This window comes from Dryobates pubescens, chromosome Z (assembly GCF_014839835.1).
Source record: "Dryobates pubescens isolate bDryPub1 chromosome Z, bDryPub1.pri, whole genome shotgun sequence".
Taxonomy (NCBI): Eukaryota; Metazoa; Chordata; class Aves; order Piciformes; family Picidae; genus Dryobates; species Dryobates pubescens.
This window is the reverse complement of record NC_071657.1, coordinates 135,201,018-135,215,927: the sequence shown is the minus strand read 5'-3', so window position 1 is coordinate 135,215,927 and position 14,910 is coordinate 135,201,018. Positions and strand designations below refer to the sequence as shown.

The window sequence follows — 14,910 nt, the reverse complement described above, 5'->3', positions numbered from 1 at the left end:
GAAAGATTTCTCCCTAACATCCAGCCTAAATCTCCCCTGGCACAGCTTGAGATTGTGTCCTCTTGTTCTGGTGTTGCTTGTCTGGGAGAAGAGACCAACCCCCACCTGGCTACAGTCTCCCTTCAGGTAGTTGTAGACAGCAAGAAGGTCTCCCCTGAGCATCCTCTTCTCCAACTCTCTCAGTTTAGAGCCTAAACTTCCCCTGGTGCAGCTTGAGACTGTGTCCTCTTGTTCTGGTGCTGGTTGCCTGGGAGAAGAGCCCAACCTCCTCCTGGCTACAACCACCCTTCATGATGTGGGAGATACTAAGAAAGCAAAACAGTGCCTTATTTTCACGTAGCAGTTGGGGCACTCTCTATACAGAGAGGCAGGAAGAAAATGGTGTAGATACATGTTTTATACACTGGGCAAGTATTGACCCAAAACCTCAAAACAAACAGCCAAACAAAACAAATACCAAAGATAAACCAAACAACCAACCAGAAAACAAACCCCAAAGCAAACAAAAAACCCTCAACCAAATACCAGCACCACCACCCCCCCCAAAAAGAACCCCAAACACATAAAACCAAACAAAACAACCCCAAAACACTAAACATATAACTTTTTTGGGGGGTAGGATTATTTTTCAGACCTTTCAGGGCCTTGGAGCAGTTTCCTGCACAGCTGCATGCGTACTGGTGCCAGTTACCAGACAGGGATGGGGAACAAAGCTAAGAAGATGAAGAGAATGGGACCAGCAGACTGCTTTTAGGCCACATGAAAGCTACCTGAAAGCAGAGTCTGTTTTCTTCTCCACACTGATTTGTATAGGGAATTTATGCAGGTATGATTCCTGATTCCTGATTATGCAGGTATGATTCCTGCCTGAACTTTCACACCAACAATCCTTTTAGGAAGACCTCCTAGGTTTGGTGATACAACTTCTAAATTAGCTGAGCTGGATCCACTCATAACCTTACTGAGCTTTAATTCAGCTACTGTAAGCTCTTTCCCCTGCCATTCCTTTGAAGCACACCATCTCTGGACATCAGTTTCTCTGCCACTGGAGTGCCTCATGGCTATCACTTTCAGACTTAATGAATATGCTTTAAAATGTAGATATTGTATAAGGTAGGTGTGTGTGTTTTGGCTCTGGGGAGCCCTTATAGTGGCTTTCCAGTAACTGAAGAGAGCCTACAAGAAGGCTAGGAAGGGACTTCTTACAAGCCCTATGAGGAGAGGCTGAGGGAGTTGGGGTTGTTTAGCCTGGAGAAGAGGAGGCTCAAGGGAGACCTTATTGCTGTCCACAACTACCTGAAGGGAGGTTGTAGCCAGGTAGGGGTTGGTCTCTTCTCCCAGGCAATCAGTGACAGAACAAGAGGACACAGTCTCAAGCTGTGCCAGGGGAGGTTTAGGCTGGATCTTAGGAAGAAATTCTTCACAGAAAGAAATATTGGCCGTTGAAATGTGCTGCCCAGGAAGGTGGTGGAGTCACCATCACTGGAAGTATTTAAAAAGAGACTGGATGAGGCACTTAGTGCTAGGGTTTAGTTGCTTAGATGGTGTTGGAGGATGGGTTGGACTTGATGATCTCAAAGGGCGTTTCCGAACTGGTTGACTCTGTATTCTGTATTCTGTATGGGCTTGCAGTGATAGGATGAGAGGAAATTGATTGAATCTTGAGGAGGGCAGATTTAGACTGGATATTAGGAAGCAATTCTTTCCAGTGAGGATGGTGAGACACCGGAACAGGTTTCCCATGGAGATTGTGAATGCCTCCTCCCTGGAAGTGTTCAAGGCCAGGTTGGATGAGGCTTTGAGTGACCAGGTCTAGTGGAAGGTGTCCCTGCTCAAGGCAGAGGGGCTGGAACTCAACAAGCTTTCAGGTCCCTTCCAATCTAACCCATTCTGTGTTTCTGTATGGCATTCTGTGGAACCTGTTATTTTCTCTCAGTTCTGTCTTATTCCTAAGGTCCCTGTGTCCTCTAGTGTCTATCTATCAGAACTGCACCAACTGGCAAACGTAATTGCTTTCATTTTTTTACCTCAGAACATTATTTATTTTTTGAATAACATTCCATCCTTTTTCTTTACTGTTCAACATCTTCACCAGTGATGCTGATGAGGGGACACAGTGTCTTCTCAGCAAGTTTGCTGATGATACCAAACTGGGAGGCTTGCCTGAGGCACCTGAAAGCCATTCAGCGAGACTTGGACAGACTGAGAGCTGGGCACAGAGGAACCTAATGAGGTTCAACAAGGGCAAGTGCAGAGTCTTGCATCTGGGAAGGAAGAATAAACCTCACCAGTAGATCAGGAGGTGATCTGCTGGAGAGCAGCCCTGTGGAGAAGGAGCTGAGAGTCCTGGTGGACAAAAGTCATCCATGGATCAGAAATGTGCCCTGGTGGCCAAGAAGGCCTATGGTATCCTAGGGCACATTAAAAGCACTTATCAGAAGTGTTTAGTAAATGTCTTTTTCTCAACTGAACCTGATAAAGGGTTCCTTTTGGTTTGAAGTGCAGTGCACTGTGCAGTAATATTGAACAACACCCTGAACAACTTGTTCCAGAGACTCAGGAAACTAATGTTCAGCTTATCAGGAAATTTTATTAACCAGCTAGTAAATGGCATAGCACTTCACATTTTGCAGCATACCACCACACCCATAGCCAGGAATAATAAACAGACATAGCAAAGCCCAGCTATTAATAAGCTACTGATTACAGTATGTAGAGGCTGAATCAAATTTGGTGGAAGCAGTTGTGTTGACCGTCACTGGAACAGATCAGATAATTCTTACAACTCAAGAGTTGATGATTGATTTGGCCAAATGTTGTTCTTTCTGATGTTTCTAAGCAGCTGACTAGTTAGCTTGATCAAAAAGATCTGAGAAAGGGGAAAAAAAAGACTGAGTTAAACACAACAAAGATAGTGCTGGTACTCATTCATGACTGGGACAACCTGACTGCTAACCTCATTCCTCTGAACGACAACAAGGAGGAAGGATACAGAGGAGAATGATCAGGATATGTGCCTGAAGATACAAGCTGAATTCTCTGCTCTGGCACTGGCTTGCTGTGTGACCTCCAGCAAATCTCTTGGGCCCACCTCCACAGAAGCTCACATTATGGCACATAATTCAGCTAAGAGTTTCTGTGCCCTATGAATCCAAATATGGTTGGACTTGATGATCTTAAAGGTGTTTTCCAGTCTAAATGATTCCATGGATCTATGGCTCTGTGGTTTTTGGTTTTATCTTCTTTAATCAGGATAACAACTCTTTCCAATCTGACAGGAAGGTGCCAGGGATAGCATGCAGAATACAGAATTAACCACGTTGGAATAGACCTTTGAGAGCATCAAATCCAACTTATCACCCAACACCATCTAATCAACTAAACCATGGCACCAAGTGCCTCATTCAGTCTCTGTTTAAACACCTCCAGTGATGGTGACTCCAACACCTCCCTGGGCAGCCCATTCCAATGGCAAATCTCTCTTTCTGCCTGCCTGATAGTTCTCAAATGTTAGGCTGTCCATGGAGTAAACAATCAATTCTTGCTGCCCTAACCCATATTATTATATAGGCTAGGGTTGGAGTGGCTGGAGAGCAGCCAGGCAGAAAGGGACCTAGGGGTACTGGTTGACAGCCCTGTGAGGAGAGGCTGAGGGAGCTGAGGTTGCTTAACCTGGAGAAGAGGAGGCTCAGAGGAGACCTTCTTGCTGTCTACAACTCCCTGAAGGGAGGTTGTAGCCAGGTGGGGGTTGGTCTCTTCTCTCAGGCAACCAGCACCAGAACAAGAGGACACAGTCTCATGCTGCACCAGGGGAGGTTTTAGGCTGGTTTTTAGGAAGAAATTCTTCCCAGCAAGAGAGATTGGCCATTGGAATGTGCTGCCCAGGGAGGTGGTGGAGTCACCATCCCTGGAGGTGTTTAAAAAGAGTCTGGATGAGGCACTTGGTGCCATGGTTTAGTTGATGAGATGGTGTTAGGTAATAGGTTGGACTTGATGATCTCAAAGGTCTTTTCCAACCTGGTTAATGCTATTCTATGCTATGCTATGCTATGCTATGCTATGCTATGCTATGCTATGCTATGCTATGCTATGCTATTCTATGCTACTCCATTCCATTCCATTCCATTCCATTCCATTCCATTCCATTCCATTCCATTCCATTCCATTCCATTCCATCCATGTTGGATGATAGGTTGGACCCGATGGTCTTGAAGGTCTCTTCCAACCTGGTTTATTCTATTCTATTCTATTCTATTCTATTCTATTCTATTCTATTCTACTCTACTCTACTCTACTCTACTCTACTCTACTCTACTCTACCCTGCTCTACTCTGCTCTACTCTGCTTTATTCTATTCTGCTGTGGGTAAACACTGCTTGACCTTACTTCTAATTAAACTTGGTGGAAAGCTTTACCAAATTACGGCTTCCATGCCAGAGCCAAATGGGACTAAGCCCACTTTTCCTCCCCCCAGCAAAATACAAATATGTGGTGGATTTTTTTTTCTTGCTTAAAAGCAGCCTTACCTGTGTAACAGGCAGGCTGAGAGTAATTGCTGTCAAGATCACAACGTTGTTTTCAAACCATACCTTTAAATGTTCTTCGCATCCCTAAGCAAGGGCAGATGAACAGATTTCAAGAGTAAAAATCATTTCAGCTCCTGGTTTCAGCTTGCATCTCTGTGAGGAAATGCTTTAAAATATATCTGTGGAATTGTTTTGCAGGTTCTGATGGGTTCTGGTATTTACTTGCCAGAAAGTAAATGCATCTGTAATGTGCACCGCAGGGAGCTGCCCTTTTTTATGTTATTTGAACTAAACAGATGGTTCTGAAGTAAATCTGGTATTTTCTGTGTGGAAATGTTCCAGAGCTAGTGACTTCATCAAAAGGGAATTTGCTCCTCTGTGAGTATAAGTGAGATATTACCTTACAAGTAATCGCTGGGGTGCATTAAGAGGAGCGCGTCCAGCAGATCCGGGGAGGTTCTCCTCCCACTGTACTCTGCCCTAGTGAGACCTTACCTGGAATATTGCATCCAGTTTGGGGCTCCCCCATTCAGGAGGGAGAGGGATCTATGGGAGAGGGCTACAAGGATGATGAAAGGACTAGAGCATTGCCTGGTGTGGAAAGGCTGAGAGACCTGAGGCTGTTTAGTCTGGAGAGGAGAAAACTGAGAAGGGATTTAATAACAGTCTGAGGGAGCTGGGGTTGCTTAGGCTGGAGAAGAGGAGGCTCAGGGGAGACCTTCTTGCTCTCTACAACTACCTGAAGGGAGGTTGTAGTCAGGTGAGAGTTGGTCTCTTGTCCCAGGCAACCAGCAACAGAACAAGAGGACACAGTCTCAAGCTGTGCCAGGGGATGTTTAGGCTGGCAGTGAGGAGGAAGTTCTACACAGAAAGAAAGATTGGCCATTGGAATGTGCTGCCCAGGGAGGTGGTGGAGTCACCATTGCTGGAGGTGTTTAGGAAGAGACTGGATGGGGTGCTTGGTGCCATGGTTTAGTTGCTTAGATGGTGTTGTGTGATGGGTTGGACTCGATGATCTCAAAGGTATTTTCCAACCTGGTTAATTCTATTCTATTCTATTCTATTCTATTCTATTCTATTCTATTCTATTCTATTCTATTCTATTCTATTCTATTCTATTCCATTCCATTCCATTCCATTCCATTCCATTCCATTCCATTCCATTCCATTCCAAATATCTGAGGGCTGGGTGTCAAGAGGGAGAGGACAGGCTCTTCTCAGTTGCACCCCACGGTAGGACAAGGGGCAATGGATATAAACTACAGCACAGTAGGTTTCACCTCAATGTGAGGAGAAACTTCTTCACTGTGAGGGTCCCAGAGCACTGGCACAGGCTGCCCAGAGAGGTTGTGGTGTCTCCTTCTCTCGAGACTTTCCAGACCCATCTGGATGTGTTCCTGTGTGACCTGTGCTAGACTCCATGGTCCTGGTCTGGCAGGGAGGTTGGACTCGATGATCTCCAGAGGTCCCTTCCAACCCCTAACATGCTGTGCATATATTCAGGTTTTCACTGCTATTCAGGCATTATGCACCCTGCAATGGGTGCTCATATTTTCCAGATTACAATCTATGCTTATTGTATTGCCTCTTAAAATAAACTGCAAATCATTGCATAGCTTAAAACATATATAAATAAATATATATACATACATAATAAAGCATATAAATAAATGCTCTTGTAACAGTGGCAAGGGTTTGTAGATACAGGGAACAATTACAGACTGGTGAGAGAAGGAAGATAACACCAGATGCCATTTGAAAACCTTCCTACCCACTACAACTGTTCTGCATTGCCAAGAAAAAAACTCTTTGACTAGTGAATTTTTGTTCTCATTGGATAGCTCTATTACCTCTGGAGGGTTTATAGAGAGAGAAGGATAGGTATCACTTTGTTCCAGGTCAGGTGATGATATCCAATAATCTTATGCAAACTGGTTCCTTGATACTAAGACATGATGAATGCAAATGCTAACATGAAGTGGTCTCAGGAAACACATCACAGAATCACCATATCATAGTGCATTAGAGGTTGGAAGGGACCTCCAGAGATCATCCAGTCCAAGCCCCCTGCCAGAGCAGGATCACCCAGGGTAGTCTGCACAGGAATACATCCAGGTGGGTTTCTGAATGTGTCCAGAAAAGGAGACTCCACAACCTCTGTGGGCAGCCTGCTCCAGGGCCCTGTCACCCTCACTGTAAAGAAGTTTCTCCTCGTGTTGAGGTGAAACCTTCTGTGTTCTAGTGCACCACTGAAAAGAGATTGGCCCCCCTCAGATACTTATTGATCTCCTCTCAGTCTTCTATTCCCAGGGGAGATTCTCAAGTCCCCTAATTATCCTCATGGCTCTCTGTTGGACTCTCTGTAGCAGGTCTCTGTATCTCTTGAACTGGGGAGCCCAAAACTGGACACAGGATTGCAAGTGTGGTCTCACCAGGGCAGAGTTGAGGGGGAGAAGAACATTCCCTAGATCTGCTGGACACACTTTTCTTGATGCACCCCAGGATACTCTTGACTTTCATGGGCACACCTCTTATTTCAGTGCCTCTCTTATCCTGTGAATATTGGACATGCTCTGGAAACACATAATACAAACAAGTGGAGACACTGCTGGCATTCTGTAAGTGATGAATAGCAATTACAACTGGAAAATGTACCATATACGCTTTTTTCCTACACTGTCACTTTCCATTGTCATCATTGGTTTGCTACAGCATGGATTTCTGTATGGCATGGTGCTTGCTACTTCTTAAACCACTACTAAGTATCCTGCTGATATTGATCAGGCATGACTCCTGTCTGCTTGAAGTATCCTTAATTTAGAGCTGCCTACAAGACTGAGACCTAAGGAGTGAAAAACTAAGGCTTTAGAGTGACCAAGACAAAACAGTGAATATTATTAATACTCAGGCATTTGGCAGCCAATTTGCAGTGGAAGACATAGTCTGGATATTTTGTTCCAAATTACATTCAGTAGAAAAACTTCCAGACCTCAAGGTAGGTATTTTTTATTCCTTACCATAGTGTATGTTAAATCCCTTGGGACATCACAAAACCATTTCTTCAGCTGGGATCTTGTGCAGGAGCATGGGATCTGAGTACTGTTTTCCTTGTTTTTATTGCCTTCCCACTGTGTGACATTGTATCTTCCACAGCATTCCATCTAGAATACAGATGCTGCAATTGGTAAGTCCAACACCTGTCACACAGTGGAATTTTTACCCCAACAAGTGCTAGCTACTAGTTAGTTGATTACATTAGCTAAACAGGTTCTCTCTATATTCATAGAATCACAGAATCAACCAGGTTGGAAGAGACCTTAGAGATCATCCAGTCCAACCTATTACCTAATACCTAACACCTCATGACAACTAAACCATGGCTTCAAGTGCTGCATTCAATCCTTTTTTGGACACCTCCAGGGATGGTGACTCCACCACCTCCCTGGGCAGCACATTCCAATGGCCAATCTCTCTCTCTGGGAAGCATTTCTTCCTAACATCCAGCCTAAACCTCCCCTGACACAGCTTGAGATGTGGTGCTTGGTGCCATGGTTTAGTTGTTTAGATGGTGTTAGATGACAGGTTGGACTTGATGATCTCGAAGGTCTTTTCCAACCTGGTTAATTCAATTCAATTCAATTCAATTCTATTCTATTCTATTCTATTCTATTCTATTCTATTCTATTCTATTCTATTCTATTCTATTCTATTCTATTCTATTCTATTCCTGAGAGAGCCTCAGTGCAATAGCTGTTCAAATGCTCTCACACTAGGAACTTGGATTTGAGTTCAAAACATCTCTGCTTGTAAATGGTTCAGGTCAGTCTTAAGACCTAAGCAGACCAAGTGTTTTCTGATGTCTGGCAATGCCAAAGACATTAGGAAAACTATCATTTATTAAAGCTGCTGTAAACTTCACTGACCAGGACTGTCTGCCCTTGCACACATTGAGAAGTCCCTCAAAAGCCTAATTTCATCCATAATAAGCCACATAACAGCAAGGAACATGGCCACTCCCATCAGATATTAGCAGTGGACCTTGAAAAATTAACCTTTCACTAAAGGAGTTAGATTTTTAAGGCAAGTTCTGTTTGATGCAGTACTCTTGGTGGGGATATTTTGTGAGGTTTCTTCCTTACATTGTGCTGTACAGCATTCAGAATGTTCCACACAGGCTCCTGCTCAGCCAGACTCTCATTCCCATAGTCAGAAATAACTTCATCAATTCTGCTGTACCATTCGCTGTGGACCTGTCCATAAAGATTGATAGCAGCTGATACACGCAGGTTGAGAGAGTGTGGGTGGATAGTACAATCCTTGATCTTTTATTGACATGCAGGTTTCTTCAAAGGTTACTTGTGAGCAGCAGCATTCTAGCCAATATGCCAAACATGACCTGAGAGGTATCACAGCCATCACACTAATGGGAAAGTTGAAAGTAGAAGGGGAAGATAAAGAAGTGATCCCAATCACATACATAGCACAGGCAGGCAAGGTAATTAGTCCAAATGAAGCCAGAAGAGCCAGGGAACATAATCTGGATGAACCTGTTATGTCCTGAAGGACTACATCCTACCTCTCATACCTACTTTAATAAGCACAGAAACAAAACTGATTCTACAGTTAAGGTGACCCTGACTTGCATAAGCACCATATTTAGAATAGAATAGAACAGAATTAACCAGGCCCCTCAGTTTAGGAAGGAGGTTGACTTGCTGCAATGTGTCCAGAGAAGGGCAACAAACTTGGTGAGGGGCTTGGAACACAAGCCCTGTGAGGAGAGGCTGAGGGAGCTGGGGTTGCTTAGCCTGGAGAAGAGCAGACTCAGGGGGCACCTCATTGCTGTCTACAACTACCTGAAGGGAGGTTGTAGACAGGCAGAGGTTGGTCTCTTCTCCCAGGCAACCAGCACCAGAACAAGAGGACACAGTCTCAAGCTGCACCAGGGGAGGTTTAGGCTGGAGGTGAGGAAGAAGTTCTACACAGAGAGATTGGCCATTGGAATGTGCTGCCCGGGGAGGTGGTGCCTCATAGGGCTTGTGTTCCAAGCCCCTCACCAACTTTGTTGCCCTTCTCTGGACTCGCTCCAGCAAGTCAACCTCCTTCCTAAACTGAGGGGCCCAGAACTGGACACAGGACTCAAGGTGTGGCCAAACCAGTGCTGAGTGCAGGACACAATGACCTCCCTGCTCCTGCTGGCCACACTGTTCCTGATGCAGGCCAGGATGCCGTTGGCCCTCTTGGCTGCCTGAGTAGACACAGATTAGCATCTAATGCTTTCTCCTACCTCTCCTGTCCAGGAAAGAAAGACTTTTTAGGTTGTCCCTCAAAAGGAATAAAGTTGCCCCTTGATTCCATTCCTGAACAGGAAGAGTATATTTTCTTGCAGATGACAACTCCCTCTTACAACTAATGATCATGCTGAAACCCTCTAATTAGGTTTCCTACTGCACTGCCTGGGATAACTGTAGAATACTCAAATTCAACCAAAAGGTGATGCAGCATGCAGTAAGAACTGAGTGTTAGAAATGTTTGGTTAATTGCACAAAACTGGTTGGACATCTTCAACAGTCTCAACAAAAGATTAATTGACATACCTCTCCTTTCTTCACAAATATCAGCACTGATATTGCCATCTGGGTAACAAACACCAGGAGGTGAAAAGTCATATACTGGGGGGGAAAAAAACATTCCCAAATTATGTATAAGCATGGAAGGAGTGATCAAGCCAGCAAAAAATAGTTCCAGAAGCCCATGCATTCCTGACTACTCTTTAGAGTCATAGTGTCATAGTATCAGTCAGGGTTGGAAGGGACCACAAGGATCATCTAGTTCCAACCCCCCTGCCATGGGCAGGGACACCCCACACTAGATCAGCCTGGCCAGAGCCTCATCCAGCCTGGGCTTACACACCTGTGTGTGTGGCCAGCAGGAGCAGGGAGGTCATTGTGCCCCTGTACTCTGCCCTGGTTTGGTCACACCTTGAGTCCTGTGTCCAGTTCTGGGACCCTCAGTTTAAGAAGGACATTGAAACACTTGAACATGTCCAGAGAAGGGCAACAAGGCTGGGGAGAGGCCTTGAGCACAGCCCTGTGAGGAGAGGCTGAGGGAGCTGGGGTTGCTTAGCCTGGAGAACAGAAGGATCAGGGGTGACCTCATTGCCCTCTACAACTACCTGAAAGGTGGTTGTAGACAGGAAGGGGTTGGTCTCTTCTCCTAGGCAACCAGCACCAGAACAAGGGGACACAGTCTCAAGCTGTGCCAGGGGAGGTTTAGACTCGAAGTGAGGAAAAAGTTCTTCACTGAGCGAGTCATTCGTCATTGGAATGTGCTGCCCAGGGAGGTGGTGGAGTCACCGTCCCTGGAGGTGTTCAAGGGGAGATTGGACGTGGCACTTGGTACCATGGTCTAGTCGTGAGGTCTGTTGGGACAGGTTGGACTTGATGATCCTTGGGGTCTCTTCCAACCTTAGTTATACTGTGATATTGTGACACCTCCAGGGACGGGGCCTCAACCACCTCCCTGGATAACACATTCCAGGGCTTCACCACTCTCATGGGGAAGAACTTCCTCCTCACCTCCAGCCTGAATCTCCCCACCTCCAGCTTCATTCCATTCCCCCTAGTCCTATCACTCCCTGATATCCTGAGAAGTCCCTCCCCAGCCTTCTTGTAGCCCCCTTCAGATACTGGATGGCCACAATTAGGTCACCTTGGAGCCTTCTCTTCTCCAGACTGAACAGCCGTTCCAACAAAAGTAAGAAGTATTTTTTCCCTGGAAACCTTCAGAAAGGTTGGAAAAGACCTCAGAGATCAATCAGGTCCAACCTATTGCCTAATACCTAACACCTCATGACAACTAAACTATGGCTCCAAGTGCCACATCCAATCCTTTTTTGAACACCTCCAGGGATGGGGACTCCATCACCTCCCTGGGCAGCACATTCCAATGGCCAATCTCTCTTTCTGTGTAGAACTTCCTCCTCACTGCCAGCCTAAACCTCCCCTGGCACAGCTTGAGACTGTGTCCTCTTGTTCTGGTGCTGATTGCCTGGGAGAAGAGACCAACACCCTCCTGGCCACAACCTCCCTTCAGGTAGTTGTAGAGAGCAAGAAGATCTCCCCTGAGCCTCTTCTTCTCCAGGCTACACAACCCCAGCTCCCTCAGCCTCTCCTCGTAGGGCTGTGCTCCAGACCCCTTCCCAGCCTTGTTGCCCTTCTCTGTCCTTCTTAAACTGAGGAGCCCAGAACTGGACACATAGATTTTGATACTCTAGCTATACCTGTGCCTTCAATCTGTAGTAATTTGAGGCAGGGTTTTCTTTATTTTTTCAGCACATACTAAGAGAGAGTCACTCAGCATAATTTCAACACTAAATTAATTTTAAAGCCTGTAAGTCAATAAATGTGGCAGTTCAAATCTTTGCTGCATCAAACTGCAACCAGGTTGTCACTCAAAACATTCATGCAGTGATAATGAAGGATCCTCAGCTCCGTTCAGGTGTCACTGGAGCCAAGACTTGATGTGAAAATATCTTTCTAGCAGCAGATTTGTGAAGCACTCTGCGTGGAAATCACAACATCAAGACAGGATCACAGTCATCACGCACACAAAACTCTCATTTTGCAGCAAGGATGGAGTCAGATTCACACTTACTATAACCAGCAGACATTTGATTTCCCTAATGCTTCCAAGGCATCCCATGGCTGATACAAAAGTAATAACAGATCCAGTTCCAAGTAACATCCATGAAAGAGATGCCACAAGCCGGTTCTTGCCTGAAGAAACTGCAACACAGTGCATTCATGCTGTCACTTCTTTTTGTATTTACTTCTCAGAATTCCACTTAAATAACCTTATTCCACAAAACCCCCAACAATTACATCTATGCAATGCCATTACTGAAAGGATGGAAACAGTAGAATGATACAAAGGTATTATTATTAATGATGCTGTCTACAGTCACAGAAAGAAAAACAACTATGTATTTTCATAAGTTCAGAGAATGGTAACAACATACAAGAAAGTAATTGAACCCCTCACAATGAAATCAGAGAACAGTTCCAAGCTTGCAGATCTTTTCTGTTTGCCAAAAATTAGTAGCACATTTACAAATCTTGCATGGACATGGATTCAGTTCTCATCAAATCCAGGCTCACTTCCAACGCTATCCTCCCTCTTTGTCACTGACAACTTTCCCCTTTCCACCTTAACCAATTTTGCTTAGATATGGAAAGTAGCAGAGGCTTTGATTACTTCCAGAGGCTTTGATTACTTCCATCTCATATACTTCCTCCTTGAATTACTGTCTTGGACAGCTCCTATCCCATCAGCTGGGAACTGATACCCCTTGCCATAGCCAAGGCAGACAACTGTTTAAGATCACAGCTGTTGTGATATGACCTCAAACTTAACTTCTCTTTGAAACAATTTGATAGACAGTCTGGAAAAAAAGAGTATCTCTATGGACAGGCCCAAGCTCCAACTTGTGTTCATTCCTAAATGATCTACAGTCTTGTCAAATGCAGGCCAAATGCAGGCTGGTAAAATATGTAAGTGATCAATACAGCTGATTTATATCTCATCTAGAAGTCACAGATGGAGAGAAATAAATTGCACAAACTATAACTACAAATGGTAGATGTATTGATATCTTTCCCCCTGTTTTGATAATCATATTTTCCAAGCTGAACATAACCCTCTGTGAGGGTGACAGAGCCCTGGAACAGGCTGCCCAGAGAGGCTGTGGAGTCTCCTTCTCTGGAAACATTCAAAATCCTCCTGGATGCATTCATGTGTGACCTGCTCTAGGTGATCCTGCTCTGGCAGGGGGGTTGGACTTCGTGATCTTTCAACCCCTTCCAACCTCTCACATTCTGTTCTGTGTTATAAGGGAAAATATACACAACAGAAACGAAACAAAACATGATTAGATGGTGTGGGATGATAGGTTGTGCTCGATGATCTCAACGGTCTTTTCCAACCTGGCTAATCCTCTTCCAGTCTAAAACAAAACTATACTTTTCGATCCAATACTGCCACCTTGTGGAAGAAAAAAATACGACGCCCTGTTTGTTGATTTATCCCTGCAATCGGGTGAAACAAAAGACAATTTCTATTTATACTCACGTAACAGACTGAATAAATTGTTTCTGTCGAGTAAAAGCCACAGGCCAAATGTCAAAGTCATAAGACCCAGAGCCTGGGGCGGGGGGAAATAAACAGAAGGATTATTGGTCTGAGAAGAGAAGAGAAGAGAAGAGAAGAGAAGAGAAGAGAAGAGAAGAGAAGAGAAGAGAAGAGAAGAGAAGAGAAGAGAAGAGAAGAGAAGAGAAGAGAAGAGAAGAGAAGAGAAGAGAAGAGAAGAGAAGAGAAGAGAGAAAAGGAAAGAAGAGGAGAGGTTCGGAGAGGTTCAGAGAGGTTCGGTTCGGAGAGGTTCGGTTCGGAGAGGTTCGGAGAGGTTCGGAGAGGAGAGGACAGGAGAAGAGAGGAAAGGAGAGGTTCGGAGAGGAGAGGAGAGGTTCGGAGAGGAGAGGTTCGGAGAGGAGAGGTTCGGAGAGGTTCGGAGAGGAGAGGACAGGAGAAGAGAGGAAAGGAGAGGTTCGGAGAGGTTCGGAGAGGTTCAGAGAGGAGAGGAGAGGAGAGGAGAAGAGGAGGAGAAGAGAAGAGAAGAGGAGAGGAGGAGAAGAGAAGAGAAGAGAAGAGAAGAGAAGAGAAGAGAAGAGAAGAGAAGAGAAGAGAAGAGAAGAGAAGAGAAGAGAAGAGAAGAGAAGAGAAGAGAAGAGAAGAGAAGAGAAGAGAAGAGAAGAGAAGAGAAGAGAAGAGAAGAGAGAAGAGAGCTAAATAACAAACTCAGAACTTTTACCAGGAAAATTCCATTGAAGACATTTAAGTAGTACTTCTGCACTAGTATTTTATCTCTTATTTTCATTCTGTTTTCAGTTTTGCACCATAGCTGAAAAGCATAAAAGCATATATTAAGTTCAGTATAAAAGAGATATTGCCTGTAATTTAAAATGGACTTCAGTCATTCAGATAATGCTTTACAAATTTGAACAGTCACTTTATACACTAAACAAAACCCCAATATCATTAGAAGCGTCAGGAAGGATCTCCCCTATTACAGGAAGGATCTGGAGGTGTTGGAGTGTGTCCAGAGAAGGGCCATGAGGATGATTAGAGGGCTGGAGCTGCTCTGCTATGAGGACAGATTGAGTGAGTCGAGGTTGTTCAGTCTGCAGAAGAGAAGGCTCCAAGGAGATCTTCTTGTGGCCTTCCAGTATCTGAAGAGGGCTACAAGAAAGCTGGGGGGGGGGGGCTTTTTAGGGTGTCAGGAAGTGATAGGACAAGGGTCTGCCACCACAGACCTCATGACTAAACCATG

At 44.8% G+C, this 14,910-nt stretch overlaps 1 protein-coding gene across 1 annotated transcript; it reads right to left on the bottom strand.

Annotated features, from left to right (window-relative positions):
• Window positions 1-2,779: 2,779 nt before the first annotated feature.
• TSPAN19 (tetraspanin 19) lies at window positions 2,780-14,466 on the bottom strand. The gene is made up of 8 exons (XM_054177872.1): window positions 14,392-14,466; window positions 13,656-13,728; window positions 12,183-12,313; window positions 10,124-10,198; window positions 8,666-8,776; window positions 7,544-7,687; window positions 4,527-4,610; window positions 2,780-2,869 (listed from the first exon to the last, which is right to left on the bottom strand). Exons 1-8 carry the CDS (start codon window positions 14,455-14,457, stop codon window positions 2,780-2,782), a joined length of 774 nt encoding a protein of 257 aa, XP_054033847.1. The 5' UTR covers window positions 14,458-14,466.
• Between the last annotated feature and the right edge of the window lie 444 nt (window positions 14,467-14,910).